Below are 21,189 nucleotides of genomic sequence, written 5' to 3'. Positions count from 1 at the left end.
GGGGGGTGTTGTCCCTCAGCCTAGCCTGCCCCCTCTCCAATCTGGGACCCCTCGAGGGATGTCCGACTGCCCGTTTAGGCCCGATCCCTAAACGGGCAGTCGGACATCACTCTCACAATCCAGGACTGCTGGTTCCCAACTGCTCACCTTCCTGCCTGCCTGCCTGATCGCCCCTAACCACTCCCCTGCCAGCCTGATCGATGCCTAACTGCTCCCCTGCCAACCTGATTACCCCTAACTGCTCCCCTGCCGGCCCGGTCACCCCTAACTGCCCTCCCTTGCCAGCCTGGTCGTCCCCAACTGCCCTCCCCCGCTGGCCATCTTGTGTGTTGGAGTGATGGTCAATTTGCATATTACCTCTTTATTATATAGGACTAGAGGACCAGTACATGAAAATTCATGCACTGTAGGGATGTTGTCCCTCAGCCTGGTCTGCCCCCTGTCACAGTCTGGGAGCCCTCAGGGGCTGGAAGCAACCTGGCGATCAGGGGAAGGCAATGCCCCATCACACCTCTGCTGCTGCCACTGTCGGCAGCGCAAGCCTCGGGCGGCCCTGGTTACCTGAGCCTCGGCTGGCCCTGGGTGGTTGGGTGGCTGAGGGGACTGGGGGACTCTGGAGGCAAGCGCCCCGGCAAGGCTGAGGGGACTGGGCACCGCCATCTTGTGGCTGTGGGCACTGCCATCTTTGAGGGCAGGGCAATTAGCATATTCCCTTCTTTCTGGCTGTGGGCACCGCCATTTTGAGAGCTGGGCAGTCAATTAGCATAGTCCCTCCTTATTGGCTGTGGGCGCCGCCATCTTTGTGACAGTGGTCAATTAGCATATTCCCTCTTTAATAGATAGGATAATGTTTCAATTGTTCTATTTTATTATTTATTGTTGTTAATCTCTTACTGTACCTAATTTATAAACTAAACTTTATGATAGGTATGTATGTGTAGGAAAAAATATTAGGGTTTGGTACTATCTACAGCAGTGGTTCTCAACCTTCCTAATGCCGCAACGCTTTAATACAGTTCCTCATGTTGTGGTGACCCCCAATTTCATTGTTACAAATTGAACATAATTAAAGCATAGCGATTAATCACAAAAACAATATGTAATTATATATGTGTTTTCCGATGGTCTTGGGCGACCCCTGTGAAAGGGTCGTTCGACCCCCAAAGGGGTCGCGACCCACAGGTTGAGTACCGCTGATCTGCAGTTTCAGGTATCCATTGGGGGGACTTGGAATATATTACCCTTGGATAAGAGGGGACTACTGTACAGTGGGTTTTGTTGTATTTTATAGCAAGTGACATTTTATAAACTTAAATCTGTCCCAACATAATGAAAAATTAGGAACCAATTTAAGCATAAAGCAAAGTCCTGTTTGCTTATGTACAGATACATTTGTGAGATACACTCAGTAAATGCAGAAAACTGCAACCAGCTGATTGAAATACGGGGGAATATACAAAACACAATTCAGATCCCCTCAGTGCCCCGAGTGTTATATGCCATACTCATCTACCCACATCTGGTGTTATAATGCCATCTATTTCAGATAATCCTCTTCTTTCCACCTCATAGTATTCAAAACCCTTCCAATGGTGACTTCCACAAGTAAACCTGATCTTTTTCAAGGTAAAATGCCATATTTATTGTAGTGTTCATTTATTAACTACTTAATATGTGTAAAAACTAGGATAGATTTTTATTAGGTTCTTATTTTTAAGTGTCACTGATGAAGTTTTAGTGTTGTGCCCCTAACCACACTTTTCCCATCACTCTGCGGTTTTTACTGCATGACTTCACATAACACTGTGACTTTTAGGAATAATATGTTTTAAGTGCTAACCGCTCCCCCTACCCCAATTACAAAAAGAAGTATGACATCAGGAAAAATATAAAGTTTTAAATTCAATCCAATTTTAAATGCATGAGTGTGTACATACACATACCACCAAAAATGCATTTTGAAATAAAATGCTAATTATTGCAAAAAAGAAAACACTGACCTGCATTGGTACAGGTTCCTTAAGATAATAACCTTCAACAATTTGTTCTTTCCGATAGTGATCTATGATGTCCCCAATACTGTTAAAATAAAAATTATTTACATTGTTATCATTTGTCTCATAGTAAAAGTGATCTATTTGCAAGTTTTTCCAAAGCATATAACCAGAATACATTAACAGACTATATAATCATAATAGTCATATTATTTTAGAAAAATAAGAATGTTCCTAATATTGGTTTACAATCAGAATACCTTAGTCAGAGATTCCAATTTTACTTAAAAGTCACTATTAAGTGAGAAAACAATTAAAAGTGTACTTTTTAAATTTTTAATAAAAGTATTTATGAGATTGAAAGAAGAAACTCACAGAGAAATGCCATTTATTTATTAGCAAGTAGTGAATTAGAAAGTATTAAACTAAGAATTTTTATCATCAAATCATTTACATATTCTGCTTTTATAATGACAATAATATAGTTAGGTCATAAAACATATAAATAGCAGATGAAAGCAGAAGAAAAAAAAAAGAAAGAGTAGGAGCAATCTTACATGTAGGATTATTGTAAGGCTTATTGATGATTTTGAGAAACACCCATCAGGACAACACTGCAACCAACTGAGCCACTGGCCAAGGCAATTATTTTATCTTTTAGAAAAGTGTCAAGATAGGCATTTATCAATTCAGTTAAGAGTATGTGTTTAAAATTCAGTTTTATAGATTCCAAATCCCCAGAAAACTGGACAAATGGGGAATATTTTTTAAAATATATTTTTTATTGATTTTAGAGAGGAAGAGAGAGAGATAGAAACATCAATGATGAGAGAGAATCACTGATCAGCTGCCTCCTGCACGCCCCCTACTGGGGATCAAGCCTGCAACCCAGGCATGTGCCCTTGGCCGGAATCGAACCTGGGACCCTTCAGTCCGCCGGCCGACGCTCTATCCACTGAGCCAAACCAGCTAGGGCTGGGGAATATTAATTTACCTTCCTAAAGAGCTCAAATTGCAGTGAGAATGTCTAGATCAGACTGTAATGTAGAAGGTACTCAGCAGCTTATTTGTAAGGTGTGCAAAAGATCTGTCTAGACTCACATCTTCCATTTGATGCTTTATAAGTGTCTAGTAACTTCTCACAAGCAGTAAGAACTGTTTTTGGTGGTTTTTTGTTATTTTGTGTTTTCCAAATAAACCAGCTCCTGAATCCCTATATACTCAAGGTCAAGCTGGAATTGGGAGAAATTCTAAATGGAACAAAGAATGACACCATATTTGAACTTTCGTTTTAGCTTATGCAAAACTCAAAATAGGAAAACAATACTACCTAGAGTTATCCAGTAAGGGAAAACCTTTATAGTCAATATAAAATGAAAGATGACTTTCTGTATGCAGGAAAAAATAGGTGACATCCTGGCATATGGTTTCTTTATTAACTTACTAGAGGCCTGATGCACGAAATTCGTGCAAGAGTAGGCCTTCCTTCCCCTGGCTGCCACCACCGGCTTCCCTCCGGCCACCAGCAGGCACTCAGGACCCGGGCTTCCCTCGCAGCCCCAGCTTCGCCCGGAAGGTCATCCGGAAGGACATACAGTCTAATTAGCATATTATGCTTTTATTATTATAGATTACCTAATCAAGTGACTAAAATCCATTCTGAGTTTTGCAAGCAAAGAGTTTACTTAGAATTTTAAAGATGAGAAGAACCAATAATTACAAATAAGAAATATCAATTTGAGAACAATCCAATTACATTTGTAGTAAGACTCTGGTTACTCTTTAACAAATTTTTTCCTATTAAAATGACTCACTGATTAAAGAATGTATTTTCCTTTCTTAAGTGTTTTGCTGTCCTATAGATAATGATTTGGCAAATTTGTTGCATATAGCTTGTTCATAAATAATCAAAAAATTGTATAAATTTGAGGAAAATAAGTTATTAATTTATATTCATGCCTAAAGAATTCTTGGACATTACTACTAAATTATTAAAGGTTTTATAACTTTAGATTTTAAAAAGTCAAATATTAATTTTGAATCTGATAGTTATATTACTGAGATTTTGACTATTTTTTGCAAAAGTAAAAGAGAACTAAAAATTTTCTCTCAACTTACCTGTTATAATATCGTCCTCCCATCATAAACTGATTGTTTGGTGTTGGACATATTTTAAATCGCTGAATATTTTCACTGGTCCGAAAATAAAGTGAATAGTCACCAGGAGTATTGTCTGAGGGCCTCACAAGAAAACTGCAGACTTGGCCAACTGTAAAAATTAAGCTATTAGTTTTATCCCCTAATTATCAAATAAAAAGAAGCATTAATTAATATAATTACAATAGTACAATCAAAAATCATAAATGCATGCTAATTTTCACCAGGAACTTATTTTATAATAAAGATAATCTTAAGACTTAAAATTTTTTTTTTCTTGTTATGAGTCACAAAACCCATGACATTGCTTGTCTTTATTATATAATACAGGACAGAAGTTTGCAACAGTGACTACTGGATAATAATGTCAATACCTGTCAAACTTGGAAAAAAATAATCTATGCACAGTTAGGGGATACTAGTTAAAAATGCCACATTTTTTGTAAATCCACTTAGTAAAGAAAAATCTAAAAAAGTTACAGTGAATTTTGCTTAAGAATATTCTATACTTTATCAATGCTTCTGATTAAACACTAAAAAGTAGAGACTATAATAAAATGGTAACAAAAGCTTACAAAGATAAATTCAAAACAATTGAAATATTTGCACAACTTATAGAAATCAGTACACATGCACTATATTTTATTCAATAGTTACAGTCCTGAAAAGTCATATAGAAGCAAATCATTATATATAAAATATTTTCATATTAATTTTAGAGACGTCTTTTTGATATCTTTAATTGGCAGTGACTCAACACTAAGATGCATTTGCCTTCTCTCTGTTTAAATCCTAATCACATAAATCAGAACTTGCTTGCTTTTAGGAAAACACAATGAACACTCAAAATATCAGACTTAATTTTTATGTAAATTACAAATTGTTCCAATCATTCCACCCAGGCACTTACTACCAAGTCATTTCATGTTCAATATAAAGAAGTGGAATTAATGCAAAATTGTGTATGCAAGTGCTTGTGTACTTTTCAGGGGAGAAAAATCACAAGATTCTTAAAGAGCACATATCCAATAAAAACAAAAGACTAATGTAAGGAAATTAAGTTTACCTCCTTTCAACTTTATATGCCTAAAAACAACAGTGAGCCCTAACCGGTTTGGCTCAGTGGCTAGAGCGTCAGCCTGCGGATTGAAAGGTCCCAGGTTCGATTCCGGCCAAGGGCATGTACCTTGGTTGCGGGCACATCTCCAGTAGGAGGTGTGCAAGAGGCAGCTGATCAATGTTTCTAACTCTCTATCACTCTCTCTTCCTCTCTGTAAAAAATCAATAAAATATATTTAAAAATTAAAAAAATAAAAATAAAAACAACAGTGAGTGCAAGTATTTGGTGGTGTGCATATAAACCTATACCCAAAATTCAGTAAATTCACAAAATAAATATTTTGGTCCCACTGAAAGCTGATAGCATGTCATTTTGGTTGAGCATTTGGCCTTCATTACTACCAAATAGCATTATCATGTTCTTTATTTTTAACCTAGTTAACCGACATCCTCACAATAAAATTGAACAGTTCTAAAACTGCCTCAAATTTTTCAAAAGAGCAACGCAGTAACTACATTAAAATGCAATGCCTTATGGCTCCAAATAACTCAGATAACATCTTTAACAATCAGTAGTTTATTTACCACATACAGAAAACATAGAAACTCTTGAACTCTGGTTGTTCTTTAAAGAACGAAGAATTCTAAATTACAGATTGCATGTAACTTGTTTCGGATCCTAATATGGTATGGTTTGCTGAAGAAATATTTGGTAGTTAAATAATTTTGTCTTAAATATTTAGTTAGGATGATGACAGAATAGTTTTTGTTTTAAATATAAACTCACAGCAGAAGTCAGTTGTTACATTGCATATCTCTATAACCACAATTTGGGAAATGTTCAAATTAATATATTCTAAAAGTCCAGTTACATAATTCTATAAGTGCAGAAAGATAAATGCAGTAACATTTGCTGCAGGTAAATAGCAAATAATAATAATAATAATTAAAACAATGATTGTAAATTATGGTTTTTATACAATGGAAAGCTCATGATCATTAAAAAGGAGAAATGAAAATTTATATATGCAAATATGACACAATTTCCCCAAATATATTCTAATATGAAAAAAAGTATGTTGTATGTTTCTATGAGTGTGTGTAGGGTGGTATGTGTAGGGTGTGTTTAGGGGTAAGGAAGAGACAGAAAACTTCAGAAACAACAACAAAAACCCTCTCATCTGGTGCTGCTTTTGGAGAAGAAGAGGACAGGGGCCTGAGGCAGAAGGAAAACATAGTTTACTGAATGTTATACTGCATGTATGCTTTGAATGAAAAACACCAAAAAACAAAAACACAAGTTTCTCAGTGCTGGGTAAGAAATTACAATATGCATAAATATCAAATGAATGATAAAGGCAAAATAACATACTAAAATAGTTGGTTTGCTTTTTTAAAGTATTTTTAAATGAAGACATCAGAAAAGGCAAGTGAATATACGAGTACCTGTCATTAGTAAATTATAAGCTTCTTGCTTGGAAATTTTCCCATGGAACCATCTTAAAAAGAGAACAGTATTTTTGGCTGTTAAGTATAATTCAAACTGATAAAATAAATGCAATACAAGTGATCAATTATCTCATTCCTTTTACATCTAAGTTACAACACTTTATAAACATGCATAAATTCAACAAAAGAAAAATTAGGAACTATCTAGTATGAACTACAATTTCCATATTAATTACCAATACAAAAACAGCAATGATTTTAATCCTGATAATGACAAACTGTTACATCCTTACATCACAGCTAGTGTTCTCTTTTCTTTTTATTGGAAGGAAGGGGTGGTATAGGTAGAGCCCACTACAAAATTAACCAGAAAAAAAAAAAAAGGTAGACATTCTTCTCATATTTCTCTCAAAGTGAATTTCCATATAATATGTGATAAGTTCTCTCTTTCAAATAAAAATTAAAAAATAAGGCTGATTCAGAGTTTACTGAAAATCAGAAAATAAGATTTAATAGATGACAACTCCAGATCAACTCTCTACCACTTTGCCATATATTCTTAGGGTCTACAATTGCCTTTAATAGTGGCATAAAGAGCAAATTGGAAAATAGAAATACTACCAGAATAAAAATGTAAGTGCTCTAAAATCCAATGTTACAGGTTTAGAGGCTATTCACACTGTTTTAAACTATCCATACTATTACTGATCAAAGTATTAAAATGTAACTGAATTTCTACCTTTTCACATGAAATGTGAATGAATGGGAAGTTAAACTTTTAAATTATCTCTTTAACTCTATGCCAACCATTAACAGATCTCCTGGGACTCTCAATGCAAATTATGAACAATGCAAAGCCAAATACACAACAACAGGAGCAATCTGGGTGGTCTTAAAAAGTAGTAAGGTTCTATATTCCACTCAATTATATTCTAAATGATTATTTACTACAAATGCTAAGACAGGATTCCTATATTCCAGGGAAGAGTTGACTAAATGACCTCCAAGGCCAATCCTATATTTACATAGCTAGAATAAAGGGGGAAAGGGAATTCTAAGGAGGAGGGACAGCAAATGAAGTTTAGAGAACAAATCGGTAATATCGTTTTCTGAAAGGATTAGATTTGAGTTTCTTCATTCATACATTTATTCCCTATATGTAACATGTATATATTTCAAGCACACAGTTTGTACCACCAACAGAAAGACCAACCTGTTTTTTTTAGTTAGTCCCCATACTAGTAAGAAAAAGTGACACAAATACTGTATAACTATAAAAACAATGTAGAAAAAGTAATAAAGCATAGTGAAAGAAAATTATGTGCTCAGGGCACTTTTGGAATAACAGAGAAGGGGCACCAATTCTGTAGAGAGCATACAGTAAAGGAAGACTTCTTCGGAAGAGTGATATATGAGTTAAGTCTTTAATAGGAATTAACCAAAAACAATGGAGGGGATTTCTGGCCTAGGAGGTACCTTGTGCAAAGGAGAAAAACAATAGTATGCATTTGAAGATCTACAAGCTGGAGAGTATAATACTAGAAATGATAAGAGAGAGACTAGAAAAGGGCACAAGAGCTAGATCAGAGAATCCTTTTAGGTTCTACCAGGTAAAGATGGTAGAGAACCATTAAAAAGTTTTAAGTGATAAAGTGATACAGTCAGATACATGTTTTAGACAGATAATTCTATCAGAAGAAAGGATCTGCAGAAGCTAAAGTATTAAGGAAGACCAACTTGGAGGCTATTGCTACATCAAGTCCTGGTAAGAGATGAAAAGAGCCTGAACTAGAATACAGTTAAGATTGAGAAGAAGGCAAACATTCAAGAAATGTTTTAGAAGATAAAATTATCAGGACTTGGCACCTATATTACAGAAATAGGGAGCTGGAAAAACCACGGCTAAAGTTATACCACCTATTTAATCTCAAAGGGCACTGATGGGCGTTACTGAGGATGCTTCATTGCCAGTCTCCACCTTAAGAAATTAGAAGAAGATGACAAATACATAAACCAACAATGCAAATTTAGCTTATGCTAAATACTTAATGAATAGAGAATTATAAAGTTCAAAAAACTGAATAATTGCAATGTTATTAAATAAAAAATGATTTCCAAGTGAAAGTGGGAATAATACTTTCTATGCTACAAGAAAACTGGATATTGTTTTAAATATTTACTAACATTTGACATTTTTTTTTAAATAAATATATGGTATTATTTTAATAGGGATAAAAATATATATTTCTAGCTTCTCTTGAAATACAAGAGGATTTCACAACACTAGACTCCCATTCTTGCACACATCAGTTAGAGGGGTTACCATACTGCAAGCAAACACTTTCTAGTTGTTTAATCCCCTCAGTCTTCCCTAATGTAAAGAGTGGGTGCCAGTTGCTGTTTATTACCACAATGTTGTTTCCATGTACCTTGATCTCTATCAGGAGAGAAAATAAGGATCAAGGATATTTTAATTTGAAAAAAATGAGATATACAACTAGTCCATTTCATTTGTTTATATTATCTGTATGTACCCTCCAGGCACTCATTAGAATCTGTAATTCCTGATAGTAGGGAGACTTCAAACTAATAGAGTCAATAAGGTACGGTTTCACTGATGGAGCCTATTTTGCAGCAACATAGAAAGATACAGAAAGTGAACTCATAAAAAAAACCTCATATTCCACTGAAGGAAGGGTGGGGAACTAAATAAAGTGGAGTATTTAGCTTAATGTTTTATGTTCTAATGATCAGAAACAAAATAAGCAAATATTTGAGAGGCAAGCTTTAAATTCCACCGATTAATGCTAACAGAATGACATGAAAAAAATGTTCCACCAAAAAGATATTAGAAGATGAAGTTTATTAAAATGAGTCAAACAGAATTGGGATTAAGAGTTCAGATCTTAGCCCTGGCCAGGTAGTTTAGACGGTTACAGTGTTTTCCTGATAAGCCAAGGTTGCGGGTTTGGTTCCCAGGTCAGAGCACATACAGGAAACGACCAATGAAAGCATAAATAGGTGGGACAACAAATCCCTCTCTCTAAATAAAAAATAAATAAATAAATAAACACCAAAAAAACCCACAAAGTTAAGATTTTCAAGAACAATAATACAATTAAAGCAAAGCTGAAACACCACATAGAGTGATTTCCCATAAGAGGTTATTGGTTACAGTTAATAACTTCTGGAATATAAAAGATGAATGTGGCAAGTAGCAGTGTAGTAATGCTTGGTCTTTGAATTAGCCCTTACAAGATACATAAAATCAGCCTAAAAAGATTATGAAAAGAAAGTCCTTGCAGAGTCTTATATGGGAAAGAACAATGATCTGGAGGAAAAGTTCTCTACCCACCCATTCAAATACTTGAATCATCCTTTGTGATAAAAGGCTAATACGCAAATCGACTGAAGGGCAGAACGACTGTTCACTATGATGCACACTGACCACCAGGGGGCAGATGCTCAACGAATGAGCTGTCCTCTGGTGATCAGTGCACTTCCACAGGGGGAGTGCTGCTCAGCCAGAAGCCCGGCTCACAGCTGGCAAGTGCAGCAGCTGTAGCGAGAGCCTCTCTCACCGGATGTCCGACTGACAGCTTCCAGACTGAGAGAGGGCACAGGCTGGGCTGAGGGACCCCCCCCCCCCCGAGTGTACGAATTTTGTGCACTGGGCCTCTAGTCCTATATAAAAGCCTAATATGCTAAGTGTCCGGTCATCCGTTCAACCAATCAAAGTGTAACATGCTAATGATATGCTAAGGCCGCCCAACCCCTTGCTATGACATACACTGACCACCAGGGGGCAGACAGTCAACCAGTAGAGTAGTCGCTATGACATGCACTGACCACTAGGGGGCAGATGCTCCAACTGGTAGGTTAGCTTGCTGCTGGGGTCTGGCCCATTGGGACTGAGCAAGACAGGCCAGACATACCCTAGAGCCCTCCCGCGGTTCCTCCCCGGCTGGCCAACCTCCCGAATCCCTCCCTGGCCCCGATCGTGCACTGGTGGGGTCCTTCGGCCTGGCATGTGCCCTCTCGCAATCCATGGCCCCTCGGGGGATATTGGAGAGCCAGTTTTGACCTGATCCCACAGGCCAGGCCGAGGGACCCCAATGGTGCATGAATTCATGCACCGGGCCTCTAGTAAACTACATAAAAAAGCATGGTGATGAAAACAAAAAATGCTATTAATAAATCAATAAAAAAATATAAGGAATTGTGACATTCATAATGTTATTAATGTAATGTTTACTGAAGAGTCTTTAGTTTAGTGATAAAAGAGTTATATATAGGTATAAACCACCTTCATTATTTTAAAATAACACTTTATCACTAGGTTCTCAAGAAAATATTTAAACAGCAGTTCCTAAGCGAAATGAGATAAATTTTAAGTCAGTCTGCAAAGTATCAATTTTTAAAAAAATATTTTTTGTCCAAAGTTACCCAATTAGTAGGTTTACAATTCCCCCCCCACCCCCCTTTTAATAATTAATACAAACTCACATTTTGCCTTCATGTGGATCTTCTTCTCGGCCCTAAAGGGAAAGACATTAAGACAGTATTTTATATAATTAACTATTAATCTATTTTTAAATTAATAAAAATCATACCTTGAAACATTTCTACCCTGCCCTTAATATTTATATATAAATAAAGGTGTTTCTGTTGCAGAAATGTCTTTACAAAAACTCTCTCCTTATTCTTCTTACTTACTGTGACTACTCTAATTCAGGCTCTTTTCCTAAACTATTACAGTAGCCCAACTAGTGCCCTACCCTGCCACTCCAATCTGGATTCATCAGTTTATCTTACATTAAGAAACACCAAGATGAAAACAAATACATTTTTTAAAACCAAACCTTTAATACCCCTCTACTGCCTAACAAATTCCTCATTTTACAACCAAAATCCTTTATCATATGACTCAAACCTATGTTTCCATTCTCATGCTAACAATTCTCTTTAAGTTATCTATTCCACTGTCACACATAACTTACCTATTTGCTTATCTACATTCTCCCAACACTGAACTTATTTTACTTAAAATGTCCTTTCCACTCACTGCTTCCTGTTAGTTAAAACCTAAACCATCTAGACAGGATCTATCTGAAACACCATCTTATAAGTGAGGAACTGAGTCCGTAAAATGTAAATATGAAATTTTACTTGGAATAGAAAGGACATCCTTTTTTTATCATCTTTTGAACTTTATCTTACTTTATTTGACACTCCTATTATTTAAGATATACCAGTGTTATTCATTCTATTATAGTGACTATAAGCATCTTAAACTCTTAGTGCTTCTTTGTTAACATTCATCAGCAACACAACCACTAGCACAATGCTAGGCATATAATTTTCACTGAAAATACAGGGCAGGACAAGAATAGGTTTATAGCTGTAAGTGCACAAAACACAGAGCTAATTATTGTATTATTTTCCATGTGAACAACTGTAAACCTTTTGCCATACCCAGTATAACTTGAACTGTAGTTTTACCAAGCTTAGTACCTGGCACTAAGTTTTCAATGAATAATGAAAGAGAATAGAAAAATGACCTGACTGTATATATGGATATACTTCTCACTCATTAAATACCTAACCAAACTAAAATCAAACATTCACTGAATGCCCATTATATTAAAAAGCAGTGTACTAGAAAACATTACATAAAAACATAATATATTACCATTGTCCAAAAGGAGTTAATCTCTACAGAAGAGGTTTACACAATAAATCAATGTTTTATAATGTAATGAAATATAAAATTAAGGTGCTATGGAAACACAAGATGGAACAATTTAGCCTAAGAAAATCTAGAAATGCATAAAACCTCTGTGAAAGAAAGGGCAACACCTAAACTGAACGGATAAAGATGATCAATTTTACAAGGCAGCATAGCAGGGCAGAAATGTCAAGGAAGAGGGAAAAGAATAGACACAGAGACAATCATTCATTCAACAAGCATTTACTGAATGCCTACTAATGCCAGACACTATTCAAGGCAATGGGGATACATAACTGAGTCAGAGACAAAACTCAGTTTACATTCTAGAGTTAAAACATGAAAGTCTAAATGTGCCTGGAGAACAGTAATTAGAGTTTCAGAGTGGGAAACTATTTAAATCCAATCACCAACTGAATTGAATGCCTGAAATCTAGACATTCTTTGATGGCTTTTCAATCTACAAGGAATCATCACTATATTCCAATGAAGATCATTATGAAAATTTATTCTGAATATTAAGAGTAAAAGATTTTTTATAACTCCAACTTGTAACTAGGTCACTAGTAATTCAAAGTATTATTATATTCATTTTTAGAAGGCACATCACACTGTTTTCACACTGTTTACTCATACTGAGTTAACTTTCTCTCTCTCTCTCTCTCGCTCTTTTTTTTTCCCCTTTCCTTGTATAGATTTTAGGTCATGTCTCCTTATCTTAAATTGAGCAATTTTTTTTCCATCTGTACTCATTAGGTAACTTTCACTTATTCTTAATAAAGTTTATCTTGCTAAATTTGACCCAGAATTCCAAAACACTCAGGAAAAGTTTAATTATACTGTAATTCCTTTAAATAACCAGAAAAAGGGGGGGAGGGGGGGGGGTTTACAGCAGGAGGAGAAAATTCCAACATAAAAGTTTTAACTAAGAAATTTTGTAGTAAAACCAATACAGGTAGTAAGTTTCTTCAGTTTGAACACTTCTTGCCTATATGGAATAAATATCTCTCCTACTGTAGAACACAGAATACTAATCTAAGGATTCGAAATTCTAATCATGGTTCTTCTACTAAATAACTATGTGACTATGAGTATAGAATATATCATACCATTCCCTTAACTTCTCATATAACTTACTTCTATATATCAAGATCTGGCTGCCAGAATAGGCAGACAAGAGAATAGCAAAGAAAAATATTTTCCACTGCCATGTTCCTGGAACAATAATCAGAGCACAGGTTTCACAGCTTATTTCCAGGTTCATGGCATAATTTAAAAACATTAGTCCTGGCTGGGTAGGCTCAACGGATAGAGCACTGGCTTGCAAAATGAAGGGTCCCGGGTTCGATTTTGGTAAAGCCTCCGTTGCAGGCTCGGTCCTTGGCCCTGGTTGGGGTACATGTGGGAGGCAACCAATCGATGTATCTCTCTCACATCGCTATTTCTTTCTCTTTCTCTCTCTCTCTCCCCCTCCCTTCCACTCTCTCTAAAAATCAAGGAAAAATAAACAAAATAAAATAAAAAAATAAAAACATTAGCTCTGAGGGTTGTAAAAGGTGACAAAAAAAATTCCATTTTTCTGGACAAATCCAAAAGGCAAGGGTATTGCAAATTTGTAAAATAACGTTTGCTATGTTTCAGTGATACTTTTAGTATTGTCTCTGAAATGCAAATGCTGCTGGAATGCTGACCTCCTACCTGAAAATGTGCAAACATGATTACTTATACTGTTACTAATAATGTATTATGTGATGACAATAAAAACAAGGGGAATATTTAAAATGTAGAACCATATGATAATATGTGTATAATATAACTGAGTTTTTCCAAGGTTACTAAAAAATTATACGTAGATTTGGGAGACAAAGAATTTGAGATTCAATGATCAGTGACATAACATCAATTATGAGGAATATCAAGAAGACAAATAAGCACAAATGCTAATACATTTTTTTAATTCTTAGAAACTCATGAAACCTGAAAATTGGCAGCTATAGATCAAAACATGCCATCTTGGCTATGTTTTTAATAAATAAATAGCTATCACTAATAGAAAATACATTTTAATAAAAATTTGTAAATTGAGGTTTATTATAGATAAAAATGTATTCATAGATGATTTCCCTGATTATAGACAAGTTCCACAATTTTACAAAAATTTAAAATTCTGAGAGTGAGAAGAACAGAACAAAACTTACCACCTCTTCTACTAGGTCTTCAACAATTAGGCCTTGTTCATCTGTTCTTAGATTTGTAACCCACATCCACCCATCTTCTAATTCATTATGAACGATGAACATATCTCCTTTTAAGAAACTGAAAAGAGCAAGTATAAAGGTATTGACATTAAAAATTTTAAACTTGAAAATTTGAGTAATCATGTAACACACCACAGAGATAATATGATACTGGAAAATGCAACAGATTAGAGTCAAATACCCTGAGATTTTTGTCCTATTTCTGGCATTATCTACAAGTAAAATGTTTTATAATTTAAAAAATCTGAATTAATTTCCTCGTGGGTAAAACAGATTAATAAAGGTCCCTGGACTATATGTATCATTGGATTAAGGTTAGATTCAAATTGGAATTTTTGTAAACAATAATTATATGTGTACTGTAGGCTTTGGGGTATAACTCCAAGAAACCTGAACTTGAAAATTTAAGTGTCAATGTTATCTTTCAGAGGTAAATTAGATAAAAAATTATAAACACAAAATAATTAACTCATTATACATACACAAGATACTTACTTTAGAAAAAGTTTATTTGACATACACACAATTAGCCTTATCATGAAAAAGCTTATAAGAATTAATAATATTCTATTAAAAATATTGTTTTATTTAATTCATTCAGACATCCATGAGCCAACAAGTATAGCATTCTTTCTTTAAAAGTGGTACCAAGAAATATATTATGAGGACACATGCATGTTTTTTTTTGTTATCTATTTCTGAGTAGAGGGATGCCTATACTACCTAGTTTCTTCTCATAGGAATCTAGATGTTTTCAACCTCCACACAATCACAGGAGAAATATGTTGTTGATGTATGTCATCAATATAAAACCATCAGTAATTCCTTGAACTTTTCTTTTTAGGCTTGAATAAATAAATGCCTCTGAAGGCTTAAGGTTTCAAGATTGGTAGGATACTACCATTGATCCTATTTCAAAATCCATATGTGTCATATATTTCTTTACCCATTTTTCTTTCAATCTTAATATTCACAAACTGAAGTTCAATTAGGTAAATCTAAAAAACTTTTTTCCAGGCTGTCTCAAGCTTCACGGTTTTTTGGACAAGTTTAAGAACAAAATTCTTGTATACAACACTTTAGATGTGGTACTCAATTTGAATAAGCAGGGAATACAGCATTCTATCTTTTAAATTGCTTACTTTTATTTTACTTTTAAAAAATTTATTGGGGTGACATTGGTTAATAAAACCATATAGGTTTCAAGTGTACAACTCATTAAACATCATCTGCACACTGCATCATGTGCTCACCACCCAAAGTCAAGTCTCTTTCCCTACCCATTTATCCCCCCTCTTTGCCCGTTTCTACCTCCTCCCACCCCCCTTTCCCTCTGGCTGTCACCATACAACAGTTGTTGGCCCTTCTTTATGTGTCATATATACTATATTTTTCCCCTGCATAATCCCTTCAGGGAGGTTGGGGGGCTGTGTGCATTCTATCTTGATTTCTACAAATCTTGTTAATGGTAACCAATATTTTACTAGCTGAATAGAAGCAGACTTTAACACTTAAAAGTAAATTTTTCCATTTTAAAACCAACTACATTAATACATTCAATAAAATAGTTATTAATTAGTAAAAAAGGGAGTACATATGGACAAGAAAAAAGAGAAATGAGAAGTGACAAGTGTCATTTATTGGTCAAAAGCAGTCATCTGAGTTTTTACTTTATTTTTGGCTTCTGTCATTGTTGCTATACTACTAACTTTTTATGTTGCAAAAACACACAAAAAATTAAAAATTAAAAAACTTACTAGCACAAACAATATAATTAAAAGATTCATTCTATATTATTCTGCATTTTTCACCATAAGGGGTTAAAGTGCTTTGCTAAATCTCATCAATCTTCAGATATTTTTACCTAAAAAACTTCACAGGTATATCCAAATTTCAAAGACTCTTAATTTCATACATATTTATATAGTAAAATTAAAATGTATACAATTCAAATTCTTGTTAAAATTTTCATCTTCCTAGATCAGTATTTCTCGATTCTGAGGCAGTCTCTCAGGACACCTTTACATTCTTAAAAATTGATACTTTAAAAGGTTTTTATTTATATGGGTTATAGCTGTTGATACTTAATCATATTAGAATTTGAAATATAAATATTTTAAAATATATACTAATTCCTTTACTACTACTGCTACTAATAATAATATACCCCATTACATAGTAACAAAGAGTATGAAAAATAATTATATATAGTTTTTTTTTTTAGTTTAGTGAGAATATTCACGTTTTATGTTTTTGCAAATCTCAATGTCTGGCTTAACTAAAAACTGATGGACTCTCATATCTTTTTTTCATTTAATCTGTTGCAATATGATATTTTGCTTAAAGTCCATGAAGAATATGTGACTTCACACAAATATGTAGTTGTGAAAGTGATATTTTAATAGCCTTTCAGATAATTACAGATGATATTTTAACAAAAACTCAACAAGTGTCACTTTCTTTAACGTTAGTTGTAATGTGGAATCCAAAACTATATATCAATAAACTTTCTCTACCCATTCCAATGATAATCATTTGTGGATCTCATACTTTGAATGGATCTTTTACTTATACATAATTTTGTAACATCATGCTGGATCATTTAGAAAATACTGATTCACTGAGCTATGCAGATCTTCCAGATGTAAACACATTATACACTATCAAAACATCACATTAATATTTCTACCACTCTCATTACATATTTAGAAAGCTGTCAAATTCCTGAAGGCAGATATAAGATTTCCAAAATTCTAATTTTTGCTTGAAAGCTCAAATTAAATTTTGTCACTGGCAACAAAATACTGCCAGTTATCTCCCTTGAAGTAACATACTCACTTCCCTTTTCTTTTTTAAAAAAAAAAAAAAAAAAAGTCAAATACTTGAGAATGAATAACCATAGTTTGCCTCTCAGTCATTGTCTTAAGTAAAAATGGTGTGCACAAAAGCAGCACCTCTTTCAGCTCTGAACCCACTGCTATTCCTCAAGATACTGAACTTCACAGCGGATATGCTCGCTTTATTCGTATAGTACTTCCCATTTCATCACACAGAATATTTACAAGAGGCGTAGTGCCCTGGCTGGTGTGCCTCAGTTGGTTGGGCATCGTCACCTACACTGAAAGGTTGCCAGTTCAATTCCCAACCAGGGCACATACCTGGGTTATGGGCTCAATTCCCTGTAAAGGGGCAGGCAGGAGGCAGCCAATCAATGTTGCACTCTCACAACAATGTTTCTCTTTCTCTCCCTTTCCTTCCCCTCTCCCTCTAAAAATCAATAAAAAAAAATTTTTTTAAAAAAAGGTAAACTTACTTTAAAAAAAAAAAAGAGGCATAGCCAAGGGTTGAGATTTAATAAAATAAATATTTCTTACTGTCTCATCAAGAACAATCTTAAGCCCTAGCCAGTTTGGTTAAGTGGATAGAGCATCAGCCCTTGGACAGAAAGGTCCGGCCCAGGTTCGATTCTGGTCAAGGGCACATACAATGGTTGCAGGATGAATCCCTGGTCCTGGTGGGAGCTCATGAGGGAGGCAAATGACCAAATGTGTCTCTCTCACATCAATATTTCTCTTTCTCTCCTCCTCCCTTCCACTCTCTTTAAAAATCAATAGAAAGCCCTAGCTGGTTTGGCTCAGTGGATAAAGCATTGGCCTGCGGACTGAAGGGTCCCAGGTTTGATTCCGGTCAAGGGCACATGTCTAGGTTGCGGGCTCGATCCCCAGTGGGAGGCATGCCGGAGGCGGCCAATCAATGATTCTCTCTCATCATTGATGTTTCTATCTTTCCCTCTCCTTTCCTCTCTGAAATCAATAAAAAATAAAAAATAGATCAACAGAAAAATATCCTCGGGTGAGAATTAATAATAAAACAACAACAACCTTAAGTGAAACTGGCTTTTTTGTTTGTCTAACTGCAAATGTGTACAGCAAGCATGTCAAACTGAAAGGCTAACATGGGCCAAATAAACAAGGTTCAAGTTTATGTGGGCCACAAAAAAAACAAAAGCTTCAATTTTCATAGGAATGTAGGTTTATTTCGACAGAGACATGCTGAATAAAAGGGGCTGAAATAAATGAATAATCGTTAACATAAAATAATAGAACATTTTAATAAAAATTAATATTTTTCTTGAACATTAACTTACCAGACAACTGAATAACTGTACAAATTAATAAGTGTAACACAAATAAACCTATTTTTCTTATTCTCCGAAAGGGAAATATTTCCTGTTGCGCACACCAAACAAGTCAGTACAAGACTGATGGTGTGGCAATCGTCTGCTAAAATATTTGCTGCTAGTATTTGTGGAGAGATATGGTGCGCCTGCACATAAGGGGCATAAGGGAAATGAATGCAACACGATTATAGTAATCAGTCATTAGTGAACGTTGTAGTTCATTGTTAATAACTAGAGGCCCAATGCACGAAATTCGTGCAAGAGTAGGCCTTCCTTGCCCTGGCTGCCGGCACCGGCTTCCCTCTGGCACCCGGAGCCCGGGCTTCACTCCGGCTGCCAGCAGGCACCTGGGACCGGGGCTTCCCTTGCAGTCCCAGCTTCATCTGGAAGGATGTCAGTCTAATTAGCTTATTATGCTTTTATTATTATAGATTATATATAACAGGATATTGTAAAAATTAAGTTACAAAATTTTTATTAAAACATTTCTTACATACCGTTATATTGGCTGGACCTCAAAAATATTTGTTGTGGGCCACATGTGGCCCATGGGCTGCTAGTTTGACATGCTTGGTATACAGCTACTATCTTGATTTGTGCTAAGGCCAGCAGTTTTACTGTCAATTGCTTTTGTACTATCAGTGCAAATGTCACATTGAAAAAGGCAAATGTCTTAGTATTATCATGAACAGTTGAGACACAGATGTCTTGTAGTAATAAAAATTAAAATAGAGTATAGAATATAACAGAACTCTCCTTACTTTCAGAGATAGTCTAATAAAAGCTAAGTTATTTCTCCTGTCATCTTCACTGTGGCCACTCTGATCCAAATCCACAATCTAAACAGATAAGCCAACTATGATTACAAAACATCAGATTCAATATTAAAAGCACCTTTACCTTGCTGCATGTTATTTCCTCAAATTCCAAAACCTTTCTGATCCAAGAGCAATAAGTTAGCAAAGTCTTTCAAATGCCAATAAATGAGAATATGTTATAAATACCTTATTTCATCAGTATCTGGAACTTTTGTGTAAGGCAGAATGGCTCGAACACGCCTCCTATCTTCTACTGGCTAAAAACCATAAAAAATGATTTACAAAAGTAAATAACCTTCTTATAGCAAAGTCAAATCAAGTATGTCCACACAAAGTGAAAACCAATAAAAACCAACAGACTCATTCAAACTACGTCTTACTGATGCTCTAAATACCTAAAGCCTATAAATGTTTGTCTTGTTTTTATTGTTATTTTTATAGAAATTCTTGCAACAGTATAACTTATGTTTTATCAAGCATTAGGAGCAATCAGTAAATCCTATATAATAAAAGCCTAATATTCAAATTCTTCGACCAGGAGTTCAACCGGAAGTTCGACCGCTCGCTATGATGTGGGGTGGCATGGGACAGCGCAGTGCTGGCAGCGGGCAGCAGTGGAGCGCTGCCAGCCCCGATAAGCCCCGACGGGCCCCAGTGAGCCCCAATGAGAGTGGGACCGAGGCAGGATGGTGGAGCAGGTGAGCAGGCAGCGCCAGCCAAGGCCGGTGCGAGCGGGACCCGACTGCCCCGCCAATCACCCCGCAGATGGCGACCAGCAGCAGCATCGGGCTGCCACCTGGCTCCCAAGCACTGAGGGAGCCATGCTGGGAGCCTGGCCCTAACTGATGGCCCCACAGACAGCAACCAGCGGCCAGCAGGCCCTGATCACCCGATCAGGGCCAGGCCCCAGGCTGGAATGGGGAACTGGAGGTGGGTGGTGGCGACCAACCTCCCGTGGCACCTGGGAGGGGGACTGCAACCTCTCGCCAGCTACCTGGGGGTGGGAGTGACGGGGATGGAAGTGCAGTGAGAATACGGGGTGTCCACTGAACTCGCTCTCACTCCCCCTCCTAACCTCCCTTGGGACGCCAGGGCTTGCGCGCCAGGGAAGCCCCAGCACTCAGGTGCTGGGCATCTGCGTGACCTCTTCTAGATGAGCTGGGCTGCAGCCGCTGGGACTTCAGGGGCCAGTCAGGCTCCCCATGGGTTCACACAGAAGCCGGTCTGCAAGGCTGGCCAGAAGAGAGCGCACTGCTCACCCAGCTTCTGTGCAGCACCGCTAGGCGGCCCAGCAGCCCACGCTGCGCCCCGGCCTGTGGCGTCCAGCTGTGCTCACTGCATCTCTGGGTGCCGTGACTCAGGTTGAAGGGGGCGCACAGGGGCTCAGGTGCTGCCCAAGGCCCAAAGGTCAGCTGGGACCTGCCCTTCCACACCAGACGCTCGCGCTTCAATCGCCAGCCCAGACTAGGAACCGCACCCGTGCTCGAATTTCGTTCACTGGGCCTCTAGTTTGAAATAAACTATATGGAACATATATTAACCTTTC

The 21,189-nt window shown here is 36.4% G+C and overlaps 1 protein-coding gene across 1 annotated transcript in view; it reads right to left on the bottom strand.

Annotated features, from left to right (window-relative positions):
- Positions 1-21,189, bottom strand: part of RASA1 (RAS p21 protein activator (GTPase activating protein) 1) — a 124,002-nt gene that overhangs the window by 48,806 nt on the left and 54,007 nt on the right. Inside the window, exons 4-9 of the mRNA XM_014543945.1 lie at positions 19,830-19,900; positions 14,586-14,703; positions 11,166-11,197; positions 6,657-6,709; positions 4,113-4,263; positions 2,001-2,079 (exon numbers count right to left, since the gene is read on the bottom strand). Of these exons, the coding sequence (XP_014399431.1) occupies positions 2,001-2,079; positions 4,113-4,263; positions 6,657-6,709; positions 11,166-11,197; positions 14,586-14,703; positions 19,830-19,900 (504 nt within the window). The remainder of the gene's footprint in view (positions 1-2,000; positions 2,080-4,112; positions 4,264-6,656; positions 6,710-11,165; positions 11,198-14,585; positions 14,704-19,829; positions 19,901-21,189) is intronic.

The sequence above is a fragment of the Myotis brandtii genome, unplaced genomic scaffold (assembly GCF_000412655.1).
Source record: "Myotis brandtii unplaced genomic scaffold, ASM41265v1 scaffold344, whole genome shotgun sequence".
NCBI lineage: Eukaryota > Metazoa > Chordata > Mammalia > Chiroptera > Vespertilionidae > Myotis > Myotis brandtii.
The sequence above is the reverse complement of the archived record's forward strand: the minus strand, read 5'-3'. Positions and strand labels throughout refer to the sequence as shown.